General features: G+C 39.1%; 3 protein-coding genes across 4 annotated transcripts in view; 2 read left to right on the top strand and 1 right to left on the bottom strand.

The window, feature by feature from the left end:
- Nucleotides 1–5,023, bottom strand: part of LOC124145034 (dual specificity mitogen-activated protein kinase kinase 1-like) — a 31,582-nt gene extending 26,559 nt beyond the window's left edge. Inside the window, exon 1 of one of the 2 annotated variants that reach the window (XM_046514679.2) lies at nt 4,792–5,023. In XM_046514679.2, the coding sequence (XP_046370635.1) occupies nt 4,792–4,856 (65 nt within the window). In that variant the 5' untranslated portion in view covers nt 4,857–5,023. The remainder of the gene's footprint in view (nt 1–4,791) is intronic. The other variant, XM_046514678.2, reaches the window with a different exon arrangement.
- Nucleotides 5,024–7,693: 2,670 nt separating this feature from the next.
- LOC124145033 (60S ribosomal protein L17-like) lies at nt 7,694–12,600 on the top strand. The gene is made up of 6 exons (XM_046514677.2): nt 7,694–7,848; nt 8,297–8,337; nt 9,250–9,384; nt 10,077–10,175; nt 11,408–11,504; nt 12,410–12,600. The coding sequence occupies exons 1-6, from the start codon at nt 7,809–7,811 to the stop codon at nt 12,556–12,558; spliced, it is 561 nt and encodes a 186-aa protein (XP_046370633.1). The 5' UTR covers nt 7,694–7,808; the 3' UTR covers nt 12,559–12,600.
- Nucleotides 12,601–21,300: 8,700 nt separating this feature from the next.
- On the top strand, nt 21,301–25,124 carry LOC124145032 (zinc transporter ZIP1-like). The gene has a single exon (XM_046514676.2). The coding sequence runs from the start codon at nt 21,386–21,388 to the stop codon at nt 22,526–22,528; it is 1,143 nt and encodes a 380-aa protein (XP_046370632.2). The 5' UTR covers nt 21,301–21,385; the 3' UTR covers nt 22,529–25,124.
- Nucleotides 25,125–25,178: the final 54 nt, after the last annotated feature.

Genomic DNA, 25,178 nt, shown 5'->3' on the forward strand with positions numbered 1-25,178 from the left:
ATAAGGCCTTGTTTATTAATATTTGGTTTACAGATCCTCTAAGCCATGCTCAGCATTTTTAGTTTTCACTCTACAAGAATGTTTCCAATATTTCTTTTTATTTCAGCTACCAGCCCTAATTTGTTCAGAAAAAAAGGCAGGCCATTACATAGTAAAACTAAAAGGCAGAACAAGGAATGTAGAACTACACATTCTTCTATGACCTTGATCTCAGACAATTAAGAATCTGAAAGTGTTTGACATATGATGGCAAGCATGCATAATTAATTGTTACAGCTACATCTTGTCACCTCTTGATTAGCTTCCAATCACTGCTACCAGGGCTTATTTTCTATTTAGTACAAACATGTAACAGATCAACTGAAATTTACACCCAAACAAAAATGATTTCAATTTACATTTGAATTTTGTGAGAAAACAATACTATAGGGTTAACTTTACACCTAATATACTTCTGCATGGTTTTGATACTGGGATTGTGAAAAGTAGAGTGCGGTTCATTCCTTAAACATATTAGTTGTTTATACCTGCTTTATGCGACAAGGCTGTAAACATTCAAGTATGGACCACACAAACAAGTGATTGATATTGTGAGCAATTGCCCATGGCTTCGTGGTATAACAATCTACCAAATAGCCCTGACAACCCAATCCATTTAATCGCAGCTTACTTTTCAGTTGATAGGAATGTCAAATAGTATTTCAAAACACTAAAGCAAACAAATGAAACAAATCCTGAATTTATGTATCATGCTTGTTATTTAATAAACAGGGCATTATGAGCACATACCCACTGTCAAGGTAAAATGTTAATAAACCAAGTCAGCCAGCCTGACCACCCCAAATCCATTGAGTCACCTTTCAATACATGTACATGGATAGGGTGCTGGGGGCCTATTTTAACCCCGGATTGCAACAGGGTTGTAATGATGTATGATATATGATATGCTCACAAAGTTTCATCGAGAAATACGGAATTATGAGTTACATAAAGTTTCACAAAGAAACAAGAAGAGTTATGTTCCTGAAATGATCACTATCCTCATTTGAACCAACTTGGTGCCTTGGAAATGCTAAAACAATGTTAAAACATTCCTGCATAGCCAAACACACCAGTTCAGAGTGAGTGAGTGAGTTGGGTTTAACGCCGCTTTTAACATTATTCCAGTTATATCATGGCCTGTCTGCTTAATGTGGGAGGAAAGCCAAAAGTGATGCAGGTCTTAGACGTTAACCACTTTGATGAAACCCACGAGCACGGGTATGGTGTTGACACACCTAAAAACATAATTGGGGCGAACCAGGATTCAAACCAACAATCATAGGTTTCTGGCGTGTCCAAGGGATGCAACTCTGCACAGTGAAACGCAGTGCCTTAGACTACTGGGCCACCCATGCCTCCCCAAACAATTGAAACAAGAGTTTGCCACTAACGTGGCTATATGCCCCGCCCCTGTTGCAGAATTTATGACATAGTTGAATCTAAACAAACCCTAACCTTTTTTAACCGAGGTGGAACTTGTCATGGAAATTGTAAAAAAAAGATGAGTTTGGAACCTAAGTCCATCTTGTTGCCATGGAAACGTAAAAAATAAAAATATTCTAAAATTTCTCAATGGCAAAAGGCACCAGTTCAGCATGTACCTGACAGACCTGCAAAGTTTGATGACAAAATATTGAACGGTTTATGAGTTATGCTCCGGAAACCAACCCTACCCTCACAGAACCTAAGTCCATCTTGTTGCCATGGAAACGTAAAAAATAAACAATAAAAATTTCTCAATAGCAAAAGGCACTAGTTCAGCATGTACCTGACAGATCTGCAAAGTTTGATGACAAAATATTGAACAGTTTATGAGTTATGCTCCGGAAACGAACCCTACCCTCACAGAACCTAAGTCCATCTTGTTGCCATGGAAACGTAAAAAATAAAAATTTCTAAAATGTCTCAATAGCGAAAGGCACCAGTTCAGCATGTACCTGACAGACCTGCAAAGTTTGATGAAAAAATATTGAACGGTTTATGAGTTATGCTCCGGAAACGAACCCTACCATCACAGAACCTAAGTCCATCTTGTTGCCATGGAAACGTAAAAAATAAAAATTTCTAAAATGTCTCAATAGCGAAAGGCACCAGTTCAGCATGTACCTGACAGACCTGCAAAGTTTGATGAAAAAATATTGAACGGTTTATGAGTTATGCTCCGGAAATGAACCCTACCCTCACAGAACCTAAGTCCATCTTTTTGCCATGGAAACGTAAAAAATAAAATTTCTAAAATTACTCAATAGCAAAAGGCACCAGTTCAGCATGTACCTGACAGACCTGCAAAGTTTGATGAAAAAATATTGAACGGTTTATGAGTTATGCTCCGGAAACGAAATGTGACGGACGGACGGAGCCCGTTTCTATATCCCCCGCCAACTTCGTTGGGCGGAGGATAATTAGAGGTTATCAAAAAAATTACTGCTGACAAGACGTTGAATAATTTAACAAAAATAAAAGCTTCTGACATAAATAGCATCAGTCCTTTAATTTCTGATACACTAAGGTGATAAAGTGTAAATGGAAAAACAAAAGAGAAGTGCAACACATTTATCTCTTCAATCCAAAACTGAATCCAACTGTTTTTAACTCATGTTACGATCAGTGTTAAAAAATGAAGAAATTGCAGTTTACACCTATACATAAATATGTAGTGGGTGAGTATTGTTTTGTGACCACTTTTAGCAATATTCCAGCAATATCACGGTAGGGGACACCAGCAGTGGGCTTCACACATTGTACCCATGAGGGGAAATCAAACCCAGGTCTTCAGCGTGATGCGCAAACACTTTAATTAAGCACTTGGCTACCCCACTGGCCCCATAAGTACGTAGACAAACAGAACCCTCAACATACATCAAATATTTCCTTTCTAATATATCTGATTAAATCCCAAGTGCACTTAATTAAGGGAGCATTGTACATAAGCTTTACACATTCAAATTTACACTTGCTGTGATCGAACATGCATTGCTCCATGCATGCTAACTAATAAACAAATGCTCCACCTGTGGAACATGGCTGGTCATTTTCTTCACAAAGTATCCCAATGTTACCTGTACCAAACACTATCTGCATATGTATTTCATTGACGTCAGTGTTTTCATGCAAATCACTGGCATGTCAAGCATAGTCACCTTTTACAGCAAGCATGGGTTGCTGAAGACCTATTCTACCCCGGAATCTTCGCGGGTTTCATGTATGGTGAAAGACCACACCCTGATGTGTTTGAAGTGCATTTGTGACTGTTGTTGAGGCAACTGTGAAAACCCTAACCTCTATACTCAAATTATGCAGGGATACAAATACAGAAAATGTATAAGAAATGTTTCCAATTCTAAGTAGCTGCGAGTCAAAACGGATCAGCGCCAAAATGGAACAGCTTATTTGGTAATAGAGACCCATGCATTGGGTCAAACTGGAACTACTGTTATGCAAATCACACAAGTGAAATATCAGATTGACAACAAACATTCATTTTCAAAATATTTGTTAATAAAGCATATCTTTAGCAGTTTCTTTGATAGGCATTTAGAAGTTGGAGTACTAAGTAAGGATAAGAATTTATGGATGAACAACTTTATTACAATTAAGAGCGACGAAACGTAATTGTATAATAGAAGTTGTTCATCCATCTTTCTTCCACAACTTCAACAAGCAATGTCTGGATGGCCTGTGGTCTCTACTTATCTGTGACAGTAATATGTGACATCTGGTATGGATCAGATGCCTGTATTGATTAGACATTATGATAAGTAAACTGGTGGAGGCATCCCCAAATTTAATAACTTATCTTTGTGATATTTTCAAGACAAGTTGACTCTACCGTAAATACATCTTTGGTAGACAATGACACTAGTCATGATAGTAGTGTCTTCTCGAACTTCCAATAATCTGTGACAGAAAGTTACAAATCAAGTAAAACTTCCCTAAATGACAAGCCTTTTACAAAAGATACATATAAAATGGTAAAAGCTTAATTCTTTACTGTAATACCTTCATGACGTTCAATTGTTCAGATATGTAATCCTGTACAATGATGAACTGATCACAGTAGGTCTTTTGTGTTTCCAACTACATATATATGGTCTTTGTTTTCAATCTGATGTTGCAATATTTTGATGGTTTTGATACATATTGAAATGTGTCTTTGTTTTCAATCTCATGTTTCACTTGTTTGTTTTGACCTGGAAAATAGTCTGTATGCCAGAGTCAATCACCAGGCCAGCAGACAGACTTGACCTGCCCCCAGTATAACGGCACTCTTGCCTTGATTAGTAATATGTAAATAACAGGTGCACTCTAATCTAATCTAAAATTGACAACATGAACACATCTTGCATGCATCATCTGACAGACTGCTAGTCAAGCATATAACTAAATGCGCAGCTTTCAGTGTTGGTATTACATGCGTTCACTATTGTCGTCTATGTAAACCTGTTCTCATTTTCAAATAATAATCCTGTTTACACCAGCAGAAGACTTCCCCTGTCACATGGGAACAGACTATTTTAAATCATATAAGAGTTGTTTCAAATATGTCAAGAATTATGGAAGAATTAGTGACATTTTGTGTCCACCAGGATCTTCTTTAATGACACAACCGCATTTAAAAGATGCTAAAATATTCCTTTCCTCTGTTGAAACATATGCCTTTACGTCATTCCTAAGCACACTTCTGATTCAGACATGCTGCAAGGTGCAAGTATCAGTACCAAACCAATGTGTCTACTAGTTGTCACTTACTCGCCCGATTCTTGATTGGGTTCGGCGACAGAGATAGTCAAATTCATAGGATTTTTCAGAGGCATGGCTGTGTGTTGATGCAAAGCAACGTCTTAGACCATGAGTAACCAAAATGAACGACAAAACGCCCCGGCAAAATTATGTTGAAATTGCTTCCACCCACTCAACTCTGCGATCCAGTCGGGTTGACCGTCAGATACGGAAATGTACATATATCCCATAGTTACCGGAAGTGACGTACGGGCACCTGTTTTCTCATAAATATTCATTTAGGTTTGAACCAATGAAAATGTGGATGTATTATACATGCATAAATTTAAATATATATATTTAGACGAGATTACGCGAGATTTTCCGATACACACGAGACTCTACATTACCCACAAATCGCTCTTTTAACTTCCTCTTCCGGTAAATCCGAGGTTCGTGAATTTACTACACAATCATCCCCTTCTGAAATCCTTCAATCACACTTCTAAAACAGAAGTTTTCAAAGTATATTGAAATCGTTCTTGTTCATTGGTTATATACGCTTGCTGTCCAAACGATATTTTCTGACAGAAATTACAGGAAAGTCTGTAATTCGTGTTATGTGTGAATGGATGCTTTGACACAGCATGTAAACATGTCAAACATAAACTGATCATTTCTACGTTTGCAGGGTCAATTCAGAACTTACAAGAACTAATGCAAAATAAATTGAACATGCAAAAAAATAATGAATATTGAATTCTTCGATTTAACCCGTGACATAACACATTTTGAGTGAACTGTGCAGACCATTATACTCACACAAGATCACACAAGGGGTTTGATAAGCAAGATATGAGTTCTTTTCATCATTTCAGTTGAAATATCTACAAGTATTGTGAACTACAAGTGAACATTGAACACAAACTCGTAATCATTATTAAGGTCATTTTGTTAATGGAGATGAAAGTTAACTCAATAAGAGTATAATGTTGCTGAAGGCGTATACAGAGTACAGAAATGTACCCTTGCAAAATCAGAATACAGAAAGGTACCACAGGATAAATCAATTGCGCAATGCTTTTAACCGGTTCCTTAAACGACAATCTGTGCAACACATCCTGGATACCAAACTGTGGTAAAATTCAACATGGCAGTATGCTTCCTATGTTTCTCACGGTATTACCTTTCCATAATTGGATCGGAACAATCTTGCTGGGTTATGAGATGCCATCTGGCGTGCAATAAAAAAAAAAAACAAGCTTACAGTTACGTACTTACATTCCACTATTATTCCGAAATGCACAGCATTATCCAGCATGCACTCATCATCAAGCGAAACAGAAGTACAAAGTGAACCTGTTTCAGGTTGAGAAATATGGACTCGTCCACCGTTTAAGGGTACAGAGTACCAGTGATGATAGCGACCCCTTCAGCTATAATGTGTAGGGTATCCTTGGGGCAGTTTCAAGGGGTTGTCCTTCACCAACGTTTACATGTTTTCACTAGACTGGCTAATTGTTAATCATTGTGAAGATAATGAAACATAGGTTGACGTGTTCTCCAAAGAGCCAAATGAGCAAAACAATATTCCATTGTCAATAAAACGCTCAAGGCAGTATAGCGGTCATTTTCTTTGAGAAGCTCTTTGGATCTCCTTTCCAATCATCATGATCATGCATCCTGTAACAATTTTGAGGGCTAGCTGTGAGCTAGGATAAGTGTAGATATCTCACCTTTTTGGCAAATAATGTCATCCAATTTACAACTCTTGTATTCTTTCTAAGTCTAGTGAGGTGTACCCTGAGTGAACACCCACTCGAAATCAGATGTCAGAAATCCCCATTTATTGAACAAATATATAGAAAACTCCTTTGAATGTAGATGCCACAACAGTCAGAACAGGTTGTGTGTAAAAATACATTTGTTTCCAAAACAGCACTGCCTTTGTTATATTATGAACTGCCCCTTTATGTAAAGTTTTGACAAAGAAAATTGAATATGTTACAATGAATGTTTTTATCACTCATACTAGATGTTTTAGACCCTCAATTCAAGCAAGGGTTCTTCAGATCTTGGCAAAGTGAGATATCCAATCTGAGAAAAGATCAGATATTAAGAAGATAGCGTCAAACTTTAATAATTGTGTGGGTCAAGCAGTGGCTGAATGTAATACAAAATGATCAACCAGTTTTACTCTTCCACTAAATTATAACAAGGAATAATTTGCCAACCTAGTTATGAAATGCCAGGCAGAAAATCAATCTTTAACGTCCTCCGTTTTAAAGTGCAGTACTTAGTGAGACACACCACACTGAATCTAATTAGTACTAGTCACAAGAATGATCTGAAAAGTCACTTGATTTGGTTTAAAATATTGCATTCTATGACCTATACACTTACAAATTGAGAATGTACACAATAAAAATTCTGAGTCACATGGAATACAAAAAGCTGTGATAATTAAGGCTTCTGGGGGGTGCGGGTGGCCCAGTCGTCTCAGGTGCCGTGTTTCGCTGTGCAGAGTTAAGTCCCTTATGCATGCCAGAAACCTATGATTGTGGGTTTGAATCCCGGTTCGCTCCGATTATGTTTCTAGGTTTGTCAGCACCATACCCGTGCTCGTGGGTTTCACCGAAGTGGTAAACGTCTGAGACCTGCATCACTTCGGGCTTTCCTCCCACATTAAGCTGACACGCCGTGATATGACTGGAATATTGTTAAAAGTGGCGTTAAACCCAACTCACTCACTCACTCACTTAAGGCTTCTGAGAATGATCAGTGATAAAACATCCATAAAACTCGAAAATAAGAATATCCAGGTAAGTCCCTGCATTCCATTTTCCACTTGCAATTAACCTAATAAAGTTTCAGGTGTGGATCATGTTCAGAATATTCATTGATGAAGCTGTTTTGTACGGTTGTACGGCCCGTTAAAAGATCCACTCACTCACTCCTGTTTGATGCCATCTGTTCCGACATGTTAGGTAGTTAATAAAACTCAAACACATTTTCATCTTTGATACTTTCTTTCCAGATCCATCAACATGGTCCGGTATGCATCTGACCCAGAAAACCCCTCTAAGTGTAAGTACAGATAAGGTTGACATTTCCACAAATCTGAAATGAGGGCTATTGAAAATGTTGTTCACATTATGATTATTATATTGATGAAGGTACCAATAATACAATTGAGCTGTGCTTTGTTTGATGTACCGGTAGTATACATGATGTGTATTGCTTAGAACATTTGCTTGTTTGTGTTTCATTCTCTTAACCCCTTGGGGATTCCGGGATAGAACCAGTCCCAGTCAACTTATTAGGGGTGAATCATCGGTGTAAATATGCATTTCACGATAGATATTGTATCTAGTATCTAGCCAGTACATCTAATTTGTTCGTGTAACATTGGTGTAACATTGGTGAACTATGGATAAAATTAAGACAATGGGGATTTCTTGTATAACTTGTTTGAAAATTCTTCAATACTAATTGATTCACTTGATTGAAGTTTGCTTCTAATCAATCATTTCAGCTGCCAAGGCAAGAGGGTCATATCTGAGAGTCCATTTCAAAGTGAGTATTGAGCAGAGTTTGCATTTACGGCGTCCCATATACAAAAATAATCGCTGAAAAATACTGGGCCACCAAAGAAACGACCTTCGTGCATCCCTTTACACGTTTTTCATTTTAAGACAAGTTTACTTTAAGCATAACTTATTGTTGTTTTGAGTTTCCGATCCCCGGCCGCGTCATACCAAAAGACATTAAAAGATGGTACTTGTTGTTACCCAGTCTGGCGCTCGGCATTTAGGGGCTAAAACAAGAATTGGTCGGCTCGGAGTCGGTATACTGTGTCTGAGTGGGGTATCCATGTTAAACTGTGACATGGTATCTTGGTGAGCTAGCACTATAAATCAGCATCAGTCCGGACTAATACATGCAGCTACGCACGCACACACCTGTGCATGCACGTCGCTATATAAGTGCAATAATCTTGGACGCGACATTAAACCCTATTTCACCTCACCTCACCTCACCTATTGTTGTTTTGAGTTTCTCTTGCCTCCCAAAATAAAAAAAACCCAGACACTTAAAGATTTAAACCAGACACTTTATTTATGCTCAGAATGGCTAAAAATACACCACTTCAGGTATACTTTGGGTGGAGGGAGGGGGCGGGGGGGGGTGCACCTAAATCCCCCTAGATAGCCTAGCACCTCGTGGCTAACACGTCCATGGTCTTGCTAACTTTAAAGTTGATAAGTTTTATTTTTAGAGCAACAGTTAGAATGATCAATCGCTTTGTCAGTTTATACCTTTTGAAAGACAACTGTTGTAGAACTATAATAAATTTCTTGCATCATGTTTCTTTCAGCTTCTCTATTTTACATGTGTTAGCAGAAAATACTGTTCAATAGAAACATTCATAACCTTCCTACATACAGTCATTGCATTTCAGTACATGTTTTTCTTTCTTTATCCTAGAACACAAGGGAAACTGCCCAGGCTGTGAAACACATGCACCTGAAAAGGGCCAATCGCTATCTGAAGAATGTAGTAGACAAAAAGGAAATTGTACCCTTCCGCAGGTTCAGTGGAGGCGTGGGCAGGAAGGCTCAGGTTAGTGAACTCGCCTATTAAATGGTACAGCTTTTATTTTTCTACAATGCATTCTGTGAGGAGGATGAATTACCACTTGATCAGTTACCGATTCAAGAACTCCTCGTGCAAGGTGATCTACTTGATCTGGTGATCAGAATCGGTGACTTGGTTGAAAGTGTGTCATCGTTCTACTATGGAGTTGGCCATGCACATATCAACATATCAGTCACTGGTTTGTTTTGTTCAGAATCAGTGACAGTAGAACATGGATATAACAAACTACAAGGGACCAGAGAAATCAGTTTGTTATATCTGTTGTTCATTATATACGCTTTCGCTCAGAAACTTCCCATCTTGGATAAAACGTAATACATTGCAGCATTGACTTGTATTAGCAGTGATCACTTCATAGCATTCAATTGATAACATTTCATAAAACATTTGTAAATTTTGTATGATATTATATAGGAGATAAATCAGGGATTTTTTAACAGTTCGTTGTATCCCTTTGTTCGTTATCTGTGTTCTGTATTTTAAAGCTGTTGCCATGTGGCTGGAATACTGCTGACTGTGCAGTTGTAAAGGACCAAGTCTGACAGTTCAACAATCATTATTTATGGGAAGCTATTTAATGGACAGTAATGATGACTCAACTTTTGCATGGTTTTAGTTTTTAAATTACTCTGATAATCCACCTCTTTTCACACCAGGCCAAACAGTTCAAGACCTCCCAGGGAAGGTGGCCTGAGAAGAGTGCCCAGTTTTTGCTCCAGCTCCTGAAGAATGCTGAAAGTAATGCTGAATTCAAGGTAGATTATCTCCCTTTGATTGATGGTTAAACATGACAAAACCTTATTTTTTTATTTATTTGCAACAAAAAGTTCAAAGTAACGTTTTATTTGGCCAAGGATATTTGTGGACTGGTTGGTTTGTAATCTCTGTATGCTTACGTAAACTTGTGTGGTTTATGTGTTTCATAACACAAATTAGAACTTACAGACAACATGTATGCCAAATGTGTTTTGCAGGGATATGGGTAATCATTTGAAGATATGATGAACAGTGTTTCAGGCCCCTGGGAATCTTGGGTTAGAATAGGTCCCCTGCAACCAATGCTTGTTTTCAAGGCAACTACTAAATGGATCAGGTTTTCCAGCTTGCTGACTTGATCAGGTGTTGTTATACCCTGGCTGTGTGGGATGTTGCTTGTAATATCAGTCTGTGGTTTGGCTGGCCCAGATTCAGTTATTTATTAAAAGTAACCATAATGCTGAAATGTTGCTGAGTGTGATGTTTAACAACAAGTCAGCTAACAGAAGAGTTTTACAGGGCAGTCCTTTTATGCCATTGCATTACAGATAGAAGTGGCTTTTGGGGCTATTTTCACTATTGCGATTGTATTGCAATAGTATCCCTCGCTATTGCTATAGTATTGAATGACTATGTTTCTTGATAATTATGTTAATCAATGTAATAGAAATAAAGAATTGCTGACAATGTCCAATTCGTCCTTTTCCCTCCCTGTCGCGACTGAAACCAAAGGGAAGTAACTCTGATATGAAGATGTCATAATCCTTGCAAATCAACACACGAAATTAGCACTAGTCCTGTTCTTGCCAAACTGTACAATAGTTAAGGTATCATAAGGACTAGTAGAAATTTGACTTTTTTAAGGGTTTTGCTATATATTACCATTATAAGGACTAGTGGACTAAAAATGTTAGTTTCTATTGCTGCATTTGTTTTATTTATTATTAATGGCAACCATTGAAATTATTGATTGTTGTGTATACTAACAGCAATACTATTGGCATTTATCATAATTCCTATGTATCATGTCTATCGTAAAATTGTAGGGCACGCAATTGCAATACATCTATAGTTTGATAAATCATTTTTTCATAATCATGGTGTCATTGAGATGCAAAAAGAATGACTGTTGGCCTGTGAGAAGCTCCCTGTGCCATCAGTATTTCTGACAGTGTTAGGTGGAGGGAGATAGCATCAGCTGCCAGTAATAGACTATGTTGTTGTTGTGCAGGGCCTGGATACCGATCACCTGGTCATTGAACACATCCAGGTCAACATGGCTCCCAAGATGAGGAGGAGGACGTACAGAGCTCATGGACGTATCAATCGTAAGTTGCTATTTGGGATCAATGTACCGCCTTGGCAGCTTTTGTGTCAAAGTGTATCACGAGAACTCTATTCATGATATCTTGCAATGGCTATAACATTTCATTGGCATCCGTGTCAAATGTCTAAATACATGGTACTTGTTTTTATAGGGCATTTTTTTTATTTCGAGTGTCATGAAATTTACAATCATCTGTTTTCATACCTTTTTACTCCAAAGTGAAAATGATGTCTTTAAAAACAGTGCATAGAACTTTCTTATTTTAAGAGAAATGAAGGTTTCTGTTCTCAAGTTGTGAAACATGTTTTTCCAAAGTGCACATTCACTTAATAAGGTAGCTAATGGCTTAGGACTTTCTGTTTTGACAATGTCATGAGACCAAATGAAAGTTAATAGTATCAGACTGAAAATGCTTAATAGTATATGTAATGAGTTTGTATCTTTAAAGTAAAGGGCCTGCGTGCTTGCAAGTACATTTCTAGTTGTAGGATTACTTTGAGCTTGATGATGGCAATTCAGCGGAATGATTTCCATGAAATAACCTTTTTTTACTGAAAGCTCACCATGTCACATCAGATTGTGATACAGTAATGTGATTATAACAGGCCACATGTAGTCTCGGAAACCCTAGAACCCTAGTATCTTATGCTGTATGCAATTGGTTCCTGAGGTGAATCAGTTTGGAGAGGTCCCTATTGATATAAGTTTGTTTCTTTATAAGAGGTGTCCATGTGTATGTGCAGAGCATCCTGTGTGCATGAGAGGTTCCTGTTGGTATGGGCGGTTCCTGTATGCATGACTGCTTCCTGTGTGCATGATCATAAGTGGTCCCATCTGTATGGAAGTATGGGAGGTCCATTGGCGGCATGGCCTGGAGCAGCTTCTCATGATGTCTTCTTGTTACAGCATACATGAGCAGTCCCTGTCACATCGAGGTGATCCTCACTGAGAGGGAACAGGCTGTTGCACGTCCCTCAGGACGGGAGGATGAACCAGTCAAGAAGAAGGTTTCTCAGAAAAAACTCAAGAGACAAAAGATGATGCAGAGAGAATAAATGTACAGCCTCGTGAGAAAATAAAAAAAATGACTGGGTTAAGTTTCTTTTTTCTTCTTGAATTGGACTTAGTGACAGAATCCAGCTTGCCATACAGTTGAGGATGTTATTGATTGCATGGCTCGATTCACCAATATATGTTCTCCAGTCCTAACCATGTGGGTATTCCATTTATTAAAAAATTCCAAGTAACCATGATTGCCCTTTCAGCTGATAGATGCGGATTGGGTGATTACAGTGTAGGACCATCTTCAGATGCCAACGATGGTGGTGATAGTTGCTCATCTAATCAACCCAATCTCATAAAAATCAGATCTTAGTTCTCACTAAACAAAGATCTGAGGACATCCTATTACGGGTCACATCAGACCTACCTTGCGCGAACTTTGACCGACCAATGAAATGACTGACAAGAAGTCAACATTAGCCAATCAGAAGGCAGCTTTCTCCTGCTTTACGGCACTAATTTCAAATTTGCGACTACGCTTAGAAACATATTTTGACAAATTCTCGATAAAAAATTTGAAACTTGAACAAAAACACATTCTGGAATGGCCAATAGATGGTCTAGATTGTATGGGTTCAGTCGTTAAGCCCGTAACTATCGTTCGGAATACTGTGTTTAAGTTTTCGAGGTTGCAAGATTAGAAATCACATTCCGACTGTCACTTTCATGATGTGGTAAGTGACGCTCTGCTTAGTCGAATGAAAGGTCGTTCTGACGTGAGCCGTAATGGGATGTCCTCAGATCTTTGTTCAGCAGTAGCGAGAACTAAGATATGATTTTAATGAGATTGGTTATCAACCACATGTTTCAATGACACTAAGTTATTTACATGCCGCCTTGATATAGCCAAAACATTTCCAACTGTTGTATAAACAGCCTCTATTCACTCTCCCATATCTCAAGAGTACCTGTGTCCCAGTCCTCTAATTAAAAATGGAGATTATATACACTAAATGTATGAGAATGTGGGACCCTGTGAGGTAAACCCAGCCAGTGTTTGATGAAAGATCGATCAGTCGGAGATGAGCAAGTTTGGTTTAAGCCAGCTTTGAACAGTATTTTATCTCACATCATGGCAGAAGTGTGGGGGGTTCGATCGCGTCATACCAGAAATACGTTAAAAGATGGTACCTCGTTACCCTGACTGGCGCTGGGCATTACACTGCTAAAACAAGGAATGGTCGGCTCGGAGTCAGTATACTGTGTCTGAGGGGTATTCATCAGGGCATCAGGCCGGACTAGTACAAGCAGCCACACACATACACGTCGCTATATAAGTGCAATAATCTTGGACGCGACGTTAAACCCCATTTCTCTCTCTCTCACACACACACACACACACGCACAGAGAGAGAGAGCTTTCAAACCTAAGACAACTGGTCCATATATGGAGGTACGCGATATGACCTGAGAAAGGGAAATGTCTGCATCTTAATGATTTCATCTTTCCAAGATCGTTTCTCATAATTTCAGTCACTGGTTGGTCTGGTCCGGATCAATTATTTTCAATCCGCCGACACGTAGCTGTCAATATCTGAAGCCAATTTCAGTTGTTCCGTCACTGCAGGAATATTGCTGAAAGCGGCGCAATATCCAACTCGCCCGCTTACTCCTACATGTATACCCACAGCTGACCTGTATGCGACGTGTCTGAATGGGTAGCAGACACTCCTCTAACACTGGGGTCTACCAGTAAGTACCGTTACCTAATGGCTGATGCCTCACCTTGCTGTTTGATACACATTTGTCAGCCCAAGAAGAATCGGTGCGTTCGAAATATACACATGCACAAAAGTTAAACTCCACCATATTCATAGTCTCTTGATTTCACGTGTGGGAATCAGAAATACGAAATATGATGATGTATGACTACATTAGGCTTCCGTAGTTTCATGAACCCAAATTTGATACCACAAGGAAAACGTGCTTTACGTGTTGCTTCAGTTCCCCTACCCTATAAAAAGTGAAGTTCCAGACACATGGTTGCATTTTGCTCCTGTGTGAGATTTCCGTTCCAATAGAGGTTGAAAATCAGCCATGGTGAGGAGAAAGTTAACGAACGCTGAAAGATGGCAAGTGATAGGCATGAAAAATGCTGGCATGTCATGCAGGGCCATCACTCATCACAGTGTTATCACTCGTTTGATTGTCAAACATGGTCAAACCAATGATGTTAATGATAGGCATAGGTCTGGTAGGCCAAGAAAGACTTCTTACAGAGAGGATAGACGTCTTTTCAGGATAGTCAGACGGAATCCATTTGCCACTTCAACAGATTTAAGGACCGCCTCCGTGGTCTAGTGGTAGAGCGTCCGCCCGGAGAGCGGAAGGTCCGGGGTTCGTTCCCCGGCCGCGTCATACCAAAAGACGTTTAAAGATGGTACTTGTTGTTACCCTGTCTGGCGCTCGGAATTAAGGGGCTAAAACAAGGACTGGTCGGCTCGGAGTCAGTATACTGTGTCTGAGTGGGGTATTCATGTTAAACTGCGGCATGGTATCTCAGTGAGCTAGCACTATAAATTGGCATTAGTCCGGACTAGTACAAGCAGCCTCACACATACATACACGTGCATGCACGTCGCTATATAAGTGCAATAATCTTGGACGCGACGTTAAACCCCATTTCACCTCACCTCACCTCACCTCAACAGATTTAAGACTGCAGTGGATTACCCATCAGAGACTCTCGACGATGACCGTAAGGCGTCGCCTCAGAGCGGCTGGTTATAAGGCCAGAAGACCAGTAAAACGTCCTCAACTGATTGAGAGGCACATGCGGAATCGTCTGATATGGTTTCGTGCCCGTAGTCGATGGAACTTGGCCAACTGGAGAAGGATCCATTGGTCTGACGAGTGTCGAACGCTGCTACGAACTTTTGATGGTCGAATACGTGTTTGGAGGCAACGTAACACTCGTTTTGCACCAAGGAACATCCTGAAGACCTTAGCATGTGGCGGGGGGTCTGTCATGATATGGGGTTGTGTTTCCTTCGGCTGCAAACTTCCGCTGGTGACAATTCGTGGAAACCTGAATGGCCAACAATACCAAGATGCCGTTCTTCGTCCAGTGGTAGTACCTCATTTTGACAACCATCCTCTTCAGACAAGACCTGTTTACATGGACGACAATGCTAGACAACACAGATCTCGGGCAGTTTGGGCTTATTTGCGTCAAGAAGCTTTTGCTACTCTTCCTTGGCCGGCCTGTAGTCGGGATCTTAATCCGATTGAGCATCTCTGGGACATTCTTGGCCGGAAAATCAGACATCGTGATCCCCCAGTTCAAAATCTCGCTGCACTTGAAGCCGCACTTCATGAAGAATGGATCCGTTTGCCTCAGAGAAGCATTCAACGACTTGTAATGAGTATGAGGCGTAGGGTTGAAGCTGTGGTCAATGTCCGTGGATCATACACACGTTACTGACGTTTCTGTCTTGCAATAGACTCTGCACTCCCTAGGGTGTCTATGTGACACATGATATGGTCTGCTGATATCATGACAGTGACATGACAAAAAAAGTTTTTCAATGTTTTCTAATCCTTCAATTTCTGGTCTTCGGTAAAATTCCTTTCTGCTCATATTCTTTTGGAACACAAGATAAACTTGCTTTGGGACAACTTTTGCATCACATAAGGTTTACGAATACGGCTTATAACAATCGTGGGGGCACGGGTGGCCAAGTCTTCTAAGACGCCGCAATTCGCTGTGCAGAGTTGCATCCCTTGGGCACGCCAGAAACCTATGATTGTGGGTTTGAATCCCGGTTCGCCCCAATTATGTTTCTAGGTTTGTCAGCACCATACTCGTGCTCGTGGCTTTCACCGAAGTGGTAAACGTCTTAGACCTGCATCATTTGGGCTTTCCTCCCACATTAAGCTGACACGCCGTGATATAACTGGAATAATGTTAAAAGCGGCGTTAAACCCAACTCACTCACTCACTATAACAATCGTACATCTCGTTATAATAGTCATCATTAAGTGCCAAAAGTAACAGCTCACAAATATGGTGGGTGGCGCTTTACTTTTGTGCATGTGTATATGATGCGTTAGAATCCACATATTTTAATGAAACAGATCTGAAGAAATACCATTAGATGTTAAAAGCAGTGCCGACTACGTGATTATTGGTACTAACTGATATTGTACAGTTCATGAGGGGTGAAAGCGAGTTGGAGTAGGGCCCATTTAGACACCAAATACGAAAATATATGAGGAAGTCGATCGCCTGTGATAACAAGACGAGGAAAAGTACAAAATTCAAGCTGCCAGGACTACCAATTTAATAAGAAGATTGAGTAAAGCTTGACTGGTCATCGTTTTGTTCAAGGTGTTTTTGAGGGGAAATAACATAAAAAAGAAGCTTATATAATATGAATAGACTAGGACAAACATTAAATGATTTTTTTTTTGTGGACCTCCGTGACCCGGGGATCTCTGTAGGATAATAGTTGAATACTTAGAAGTGGTTGCATAGATCAAAATAATGTGTCCTTGAAATATCTGTACCATTGCATTGTACTATGTCTGGTATAAGTGAACCGCACATAGACTTCATGTGTTCGTGAGTGAATATTGTTTAATGCCATAGTCTGCACTAAGGCAGCTATGGATCACGGCGAGCAATGTTACACGACATTGTGAACAATGACAGAAACAAACATCCCGAATTTAGTCTAAAGTCACATGTGTCTCTATACCCAATAAATAATTACTACTAATTCAGTCTAAACATTTAGTGTTAAAGGTAATATCAGTAATTTAACTGAGGTCACTCAGGGACAGACGGTGATTTGGTGAGGCTAGCATGTTTTTGATGGCTGATTGAATGCATGCGTGAATGCGAGAATGAAAGAGGCACTTACATGCATGTTAAAGTACTACCTTTATCTACTCTTGTTTTAATTAGTATGTCCGTATGTACTATGTACATATAAATAAATTCATCCGACGTAAAGCCAGTATCTAGCAATTTCTGCATGATCGTTTCCAGTTGTAGTACAGTTATATATTTTGCATATTAATTGTGTATGTTATGTAATTATTGTACTGTTTTATTTCATGTTGAGAAAGGTGAGTAAGTTGGGTTAACGCTGTATTCTAGTCGTATTATAACATGTCAGCATAATGTGGGACACAAACCCGAGGTGATGCAGGTCTCAGACGTTTACCTCTTTGGTGAAACCCATGTACGGGGCTCACAACCCTAGAAGCAGAATCGGGTTGAACCGGTGTAGTAGGCTCAAACGACTGCCCCTAAATTTGACTCTGGAGTCATTGGGGCCTCGGCTCGCATGACTACCCTAGCCAGGCTCAAAACACTCCCTCTAGGCCCAGCTAACTCCCCTAATGGGCCCAAATGACTCCCCTTCTTTAGAAAAAGATCAAACAGAAAAGATCAAATATATCTTTTATTATAAAGGTTTTCAACCCCTCCCTTCATTTTCTATTCTGAAATGTCAGGTTGAGAACAATCCCCAATATTGTGTGTCAGATGTTTTAGTACCAGTTATTTTATAACAGTTTTATATTTATCTTTGTTTGGAAAAACTCCAGGTGACTCTCTTAAATCACCATACTTTTCTTAACCTATAATCTATTTTCTAATCTATCTAATACTCCGTGTCCTACATCCAATTCTTGAGTATCAGGCTCAAACTACTCCCCTATTCTATATCCAATTCTTTGATATCAGGCTCAAACTACTCCCCTATTCTATATCCAATTCCTTGATATCAGGCTCAAACTACTCCCCTATTCTATATCCAATTCCTTGATATCAGGCTCAAACTACTCCCCTATTCTATATCCAATTCCTTGATATCAGGCTCAAACTACTCCCCTATTCTATATCCAATTCCTTGATATCAGGCTCAAACTACTCCCCTATTCTATATCCAATTCCTTGATATCAGGCTCAAACTACTCCCCTATTCTATATCCAATTCCTTGATATCAGGCTCAAACTACTCCCCTATTCTATATCCAATTCCTTGATATCAGGCACAAACTACTCCCCTGTTCTTTATCCGATTCTTTGATATCAGGCTCAAACTACTCCCACTATTCTATATCCGATTTTTTTTATATCAGGCTCAAACTACTCCCCCTATTCTTTATCCAAATTTTTTTATATCAGGCTCAAACTACTCCCCCTGTTCCATATCTAATTCCTTGATATCAGGCTCAAACTACTCCCACTATTCTATATCCGATTCCTTGATATCAGGCACAAACTACTCCCCTGTTCTTTATCCGATTCTTTGATATCAGGCTCAAACTACTCCCACTATTCTATATCCGATTTATTTTATATCAGGCTCAAACTACTCCCCCTATTCTTTATCCAATTTTTTTTATATCAGGCTCAAACTACTCCCCCTGTTCCATATCTAATTCCTTGATATCAGGCTCAAACTACTCCCACTATTCTATATCCGATTCCTGAGTATCATGTTCAAACTACTCCCCCTATTCTTTATCCAATTTTTTTTATATCAGGCTCAAACTACTCCCCCTGTTCCATATCTAATTCCTTGATATCAGGCTCAAACTAATCCCACTATTCTATATCCGATTCCTGAGTATCATGTTCAAACTACTCCCCCTATTCTATATCCAATTTTTTTTATATCAGGCTCAAACTACTCCCCCTGTTCTATATCTAATTCCTTGATATCAGGCTCAAACTACTCCCCTATTCTATATCCAATTCCTTGATATCAGGCTCAAACTACTCCCCTATTCTATATCCGATTCTTGAGTATCATGTTCAAACTACTCCCCCTATTCTATATCCAATTTTTTTTATATCAGGCTCAAACTACTCCCCCTGTTCTATATCTAATTCCTTGATATCAGGCTCAAACTATTCCCCCTATTCTATATCCAATTCCTTGATATCAGGCTCAAACTACTCCCCTATTCTATATCCGATTCTTGAGTATCAGGCTCAAACTACTCCCACTATTCTATATCCGATTCTTGAGTATCAGGCTTAAACGACCCCCCCCCCCCCCCCCCCCCTCCCCCCCCCGCATTCTATTTCTAATATCAGGTTCAAACTACTCCCCCTATTCTATATCCAATCCCTTGATATCAGGCTCAAACTACTCCCCCTGTTCTGTATCCAATTATCTAATATCAGGCTCAAACTATTCCCCCTATTCTATATCCGATTCCTTGATATCAGGCTCAAACTACTCCCCTATTCTATATCCGATTCTTGTGTATCAGCCTCTAAATACTCCCCCTATTCTATATCCGATTCTTGAGTATCAGGCTCAAACTATTCCCCCTATTCTATATCCAATTCCTTGATATCAGGCTCAAATTACTCCCCTATTCTATATCCGATTCTTGTGTATCAGCCTCTATCTACTCCCCCTATTCTATATCCAATTTTTTTTTATATCAGGCTAAAACTACTCCCCCTGTTCTATATCTAATTCCTTGATATCAGGCTCAAACTACTCCCCTATTCTATATCCGATTCTTGAGTATCAGGCTCAAACTACTCCCCCTATTCTATATCCGATTCCTGAGTATCAGGTTCAAACTACTCCCCCTATTCTATATCCAATTTTTTTTATATCAGGCTCAAACTACTCCCCCTGTTCTATATCTAATTCCTTGATATCAGGCTCAAACTACTCCCCTATTCTATATCCGATTCTTGAGTATCGGGCTCAAACTACTCCCACTATTCTATATCCGATTCTTGAGTATCAGGCTTAAACTACTCCCCCCCCCTTCCCATCCCCCGTTTTGTATCCGATTCTTGAGTATCAGGCTCAAACTATTCCCCCTATTCTATATCCGATTCCTTGATATCAGGCTCAAACTACTCCCCTATTCTATATCCGATTCTTGTGTATCAGCCTCTAAATACTCCCACTATTCTATATCCGATTCTTGAGTATCAGGCTCAAACTATTCCCCCTATTCTATATCCAATTCCTTGATATCAGGCTCAAATTACTCCCCTATTCTATATCCGATTCGTGTGTATCAGCCTCTAACTACTCCCCCTATTCTATATCCGATTCTTGAGTATCAGGCTCAAACTATTCCCCCTATTCTATATCCAGCCATAATGTCTGAAAATAAAGATGCTGATTAGTAACAGTATTTAAAAAATCTATTCGAAATGACTTGATAATGTTCTTCAAATTTATCATATAAAATCTTGTAATGCAAAATGTGAACCTTTGTTTGGTGATCTGAGTGGTGCTACCACTAATTATAGCTGTAATAAATTGATTAACTGAGCATCACGACAATGACGACTACGATCACATGTGTAGGGTTCTACCAGGACACATGGACAACAAGAGAGTAGCGATCGTTATATCCACGCAATCCGAAATGCTTTCATAGCAGGGATACTTTTTTAAAATTAAACTGTAACCATCAGGGCTATTTCCAAAATTAATAACGACGTCCGATGAGCTTCCACCGTTGTTATTGCCTGTTTGTTTAGGTTGGAGAAATTAATTAACATGCACCCTTTGTAATATCAAAATCTTCAAAGATCACGGGTAACCGATCAGTGTTCAGAAATGCGTATAGATCTACATGTGCATAGATTTCGACTCAAAGTTTATTTGCGTTAGCGAGCAAATCGACTTGCACGGCAGCTCGTGAGCCCCAACGGGCAGTGTCAGACAGCAGAAAGAAGCCAGAGATTAGCGCCCCTTTAAATAGAGACGCAGTAAGTCTACATGCGTGGCCGCGATCATGTGACCGTGATTCATCACGTGATGCAAAATGGCGACTTCGTACTGACACTCAAGGCATGACAGTGAACTGCCGCTTATAATGTTATCGCTATTAGTTGTTAAGGTTATCGTCCTCTTCGTGTTATTCTTTTTGACGTTTACGTTAGGATTCATTCCGTTGAAACTGATTCGAGTTTTTCGTAGACAGTCATCCTCTCAAAATTTCAACAGTGAACTGACACAAATTGGCAACTCCGAGGAATCGCGACCTGGCTACAAACGTGTTATCAGTTTTCTCAGCTGTTTTGCCGCCGGTGTTTTCCTAGCGACATGCTTCCTGGACCTTCTTCCCGATGTGCGCCGAGAACTGACGACCGTTTTAGATGTCATGGAAATCTACACAGGGTTTCCAGTGGCAGAGTTTGTTATGGTCATAGGGCTATTTGCAGTCTTGATCACAGAACAGATCGTCATTTCTGTGAAAGAGAGACGCTCTTCAGCGCGAGGTGACAGAGCACCTCTCTTAGCAGGAGGTGGTGACGACTGGCAGAAAAGTGCAACAGAATCCACCCGGAGTCAACATTCTATAGCGGGAATAAGTGATCAACCTCACATTGAACATAACGATTCTGAAATACAAGAAAGTGAATACGAAGAACCAGAAACGGATCAAGATCCGAATTACAAAGGCAGCCGTGCACATCACACTCGTCAAAATGAAGAGCATGTGCATTCTCCTATGCGAGCTTTCTTGCTCCTTGTAGCCTTGTCACTCCATTCCATTTTCGAAGGACTTGCTGTTGGTCTACAAACTAAAACAGGGAATGTTTTGGGAATTTTTGCAGCCCTAGTTCTCCACAAGAGCATCTTAAGCTTCAGTTTGGGCATGAATCTCGTGCAGACAAATCTCTCTTCAAAACTTATGCTGCGTTCAATTCTGTTCTTCTCGATGACTGCGCCACTTGGCGTTGGAATTGGCATTGGAATAATACATCTATGGGACTCAACTGCTTCAAGTTTAGTGCAAGGCCTTCTTCAAGGTTTAGCCTGTGGAACATTTCTCTATATAACATTCTTTGAGGTACTACCACATGAATTTAATTCTCACCACGATCGTATGCTGAAGGTCTTATTCCTTCTCCTGGGCTACAGCACAGTGACAGGGATCTTGTTTTTAAGCGACAGTGTGAGAAAACCTTTTTGTCCAGTTAAGCCATCGGTTAATGGCAGCAATATTGGATAGGTTCTTTGTGCAAATTGCATATTTAGTTACTTTAACTTTTACACATTTATACATGCTATAGTGAATGTAAAACATACCAACCAACAACTTATGAATAATGTATGTACTGATGTATTGATTTTGTTTACAACACTGTACTCTGTATAGCATGGTATGGATTTATGGAAATAATTTGTTTTCCGTTATGATATTTATTAAATTGTGTCCTGGCCATTGAATACAAGTGCATAATAAGTAAATACATCTGCGTAACACACTTTATCATCATTAATATTGTCAGTGCTCAGATTCTATGTTACAAGGAGTTAAATCGAACATAGTGTATAATAGCCTATGAAGTATTGGAGGATGGTGCTTTGTCATTATGATTGGTTACACCTTTAACAAAGCTAAGTAAATTCATATATTTACTTTTGACAAGAACCCTTATATCAGTTATTGGTATCACTGCTTTTGCAGGGTAATGTTTTAGTTTTGAATAATGTTTAATGTTATAGGTACAGTGTGTGACTGCTTGAGGCCAGGTTATGTGTGCACACCTTCTCCCTCTCAAGTAGAAAGTAACACATGACCGAACAGTTGTCTTATGTCAAATTTATTATGGGGTAACAGGTCTATGTGTTTTCCATGTGACAAAGTGAACTTTCCAGAGGTTTTACAGTTCAAGTCAATAAAGAAGAGCTCTAATCATCATATTCTCTACCCTGAAACTAATGTCATACATATAAAAGTGAAACCATAGTAATTTTGACACACTCATAAGCACTTCCGACTACCAGCTTTATGAAAGTTTACAAAGTATGAATTTTCTTGACAAAATAATCTCTTTGAGATATCAACATTTTCACAGTCAAGTTTCTTTGGGTGTCTCAAACTTTAGGATCTAAGTATGTATCCTACACTGACCATATGAAGTGACTTCTTTGTTGACATAAGTTGACATTAAATAACAGGGTAACTCTAAACAAAGAGATGTGATGTTTCTATGCAAATATGAATATGTGTCAAAGAGTTTTTTTATACAAGAGTTTATTAACAATCATTTTCTTTTTGTCATGTCACCTTTATGTACTGTCTTGGGTGTGTGATTGATACCGCTTCATGCCAGGCGTTAACCTGGGGCAGGATCTGAGCTGATGTGATTAAGTAGATTGTGTGATCTTTGTCATAATGGGAGGCTTGTATTTATATCCTTTAGGCCACACTTTTTAAATTTTATGTTTCACAGATTTAATTAAGCTTTTCCACACAAGGTCGTTCGAAATGAAAATAAAAATAAATAATTATATGAAAATCATTCAGATTCTGCTGTGGAGATAAATGTGTAGCTGGCTTCTTGGATCACTGATAGTGATGTGGACATGGCCTTTTTATGAAACTTTTTTTTGTTTTAGGCGGGTCTATATTACTAGCAGGAAACATAATAAAAAATTATGTTTTTATGTTTAATTTCTTTCTTTTTCCCGGCTGCTTTTCAGTAGGGTTGGCGGACAATGAAATGAACAATAAAATCTGAGTGGCCTTATGATATTAACCTGCCATGTTTTAATGCTGTATATATTTATATGCTTATATTCAGGTTACAATTGAACTTTTTATCTCCTGAGAATTACTTTGGTTTGTATTCTGAATAGATCTTTATGCTTAGGAATTTGAGTATGTATGTGTGTGTGTGTGTGTGTGTGTGTGTGTGTGTGTAACAGTTGTCTAGACTAACCCTTAATTGCCAACACACAACATCGATCTTTGAACACATTTATTAACCATATTACATCACTAATCCCTGTGTTATGTGCAATTTATCATACTTCAAGATTATGTACTGAACCATATCTTCATCTATCACTGAAGTTGACCATCATGTCATGTTTTGACTTTTAGATTATCTAACTGATGATAATAATTATGCAATATATACCGGTTGCCATTGATGACACTGCCAGGTGCCAGGTATTTGGCCGTCCTGTCTATGAAAAAGATGGCTTACTCACCACATTTAGGAGAACATGCAAGTATTGTGATACATATGGGATCATGAGTAAGGTATCGTGATACGTATCGGATCTCAAAGTTGGTGTATCGTCCCAGCCCTGATCCCAACAGTAGTCATCCGGACACAAACAGGGTGTCACTGGACTCTGAGATATAGAAGTTTTTCTTGGCCATAACTTCCACATCCTAGGTCGTCAGTTTATCATGAAGTCAGTAATTTATAGGGTCTAAAGGTATGGATGTTTATGTTCTAAGCTTGTCTACAACAATACATAAAGGATCTGATTTCAAGAGCCAACCTCTCACATGCATTAAGTTTATCTGACTGTACATCCAATACACACAAATGTTGCTATTTCAAGCATGTTCACTTGTTCTGTTTTGGTTTAACATGTGGTACATTATTACCAATAACAAGTTTCTTGTGTTGAATAGAAATGGGATCTTGTGCTGGATGTTGTGTAGTCTGAAGGTTGGCTACACACTGCACAATAACCAATGTTGAATGTCATGTGTATATTATCTTGACAATCTACAATACTGTTTTGTATTTCTGTAAATTACACTGGTTACCATGGTTACAGGAGTAAAATTATTACTTATTGATATGTTTCACTTATTTGTTCATTACTTGGTAACAACCGCTTTATCTTTAGAA

The sequence above is a fragment of the Haliotis rufescens genome, unplaced genomic scaffold (assembly GCF_023055435.1).
Source record: "Haliotis rufescens isolate VD_foot unplaced genomic scaffold, xgHalRufe1.0.p SCAF_1, whole genome shotgun sequence".
In the NCBI taxonomy this organism is placed as follows: Eukaryota; Metazoa; Mollusca; class Gastropoda; order Lepetellida; family Haliotidae; genus Haliotis; species Haliotis rufescens.

Bases quoted from the DNA above. Each gene is read 5' to 3' on its own strand.
- LOC124145032 (XM_046514676.2), top strand. From the start codon at position 21,386: ATGTTATCGCTATTAGTTGTTAAGGTTATCGTCCTCTTCGTGTTATTC.
- LOC124145033 (XM_046514677.2), top strand. From the start codon at position 7,809: ATGGTCCGGTATGCATCTGACCCAGAAAACCCCTCTAAGT. The intron at 8,338-9,249 runs GTGAGTATTGAG...TCTTTATCCTAG, and splicing joins ATCTGAGAGTCCATTTCAAA to AACACAAGGGAAACTGCCCA. The intron at 11,505-12,409 runs GTAAGTTGCTAT...TTCTTGTTACAG, and splicing joins AGCTCATGGACGTATCAATC to CATACATGAGCAGTCCCTGT.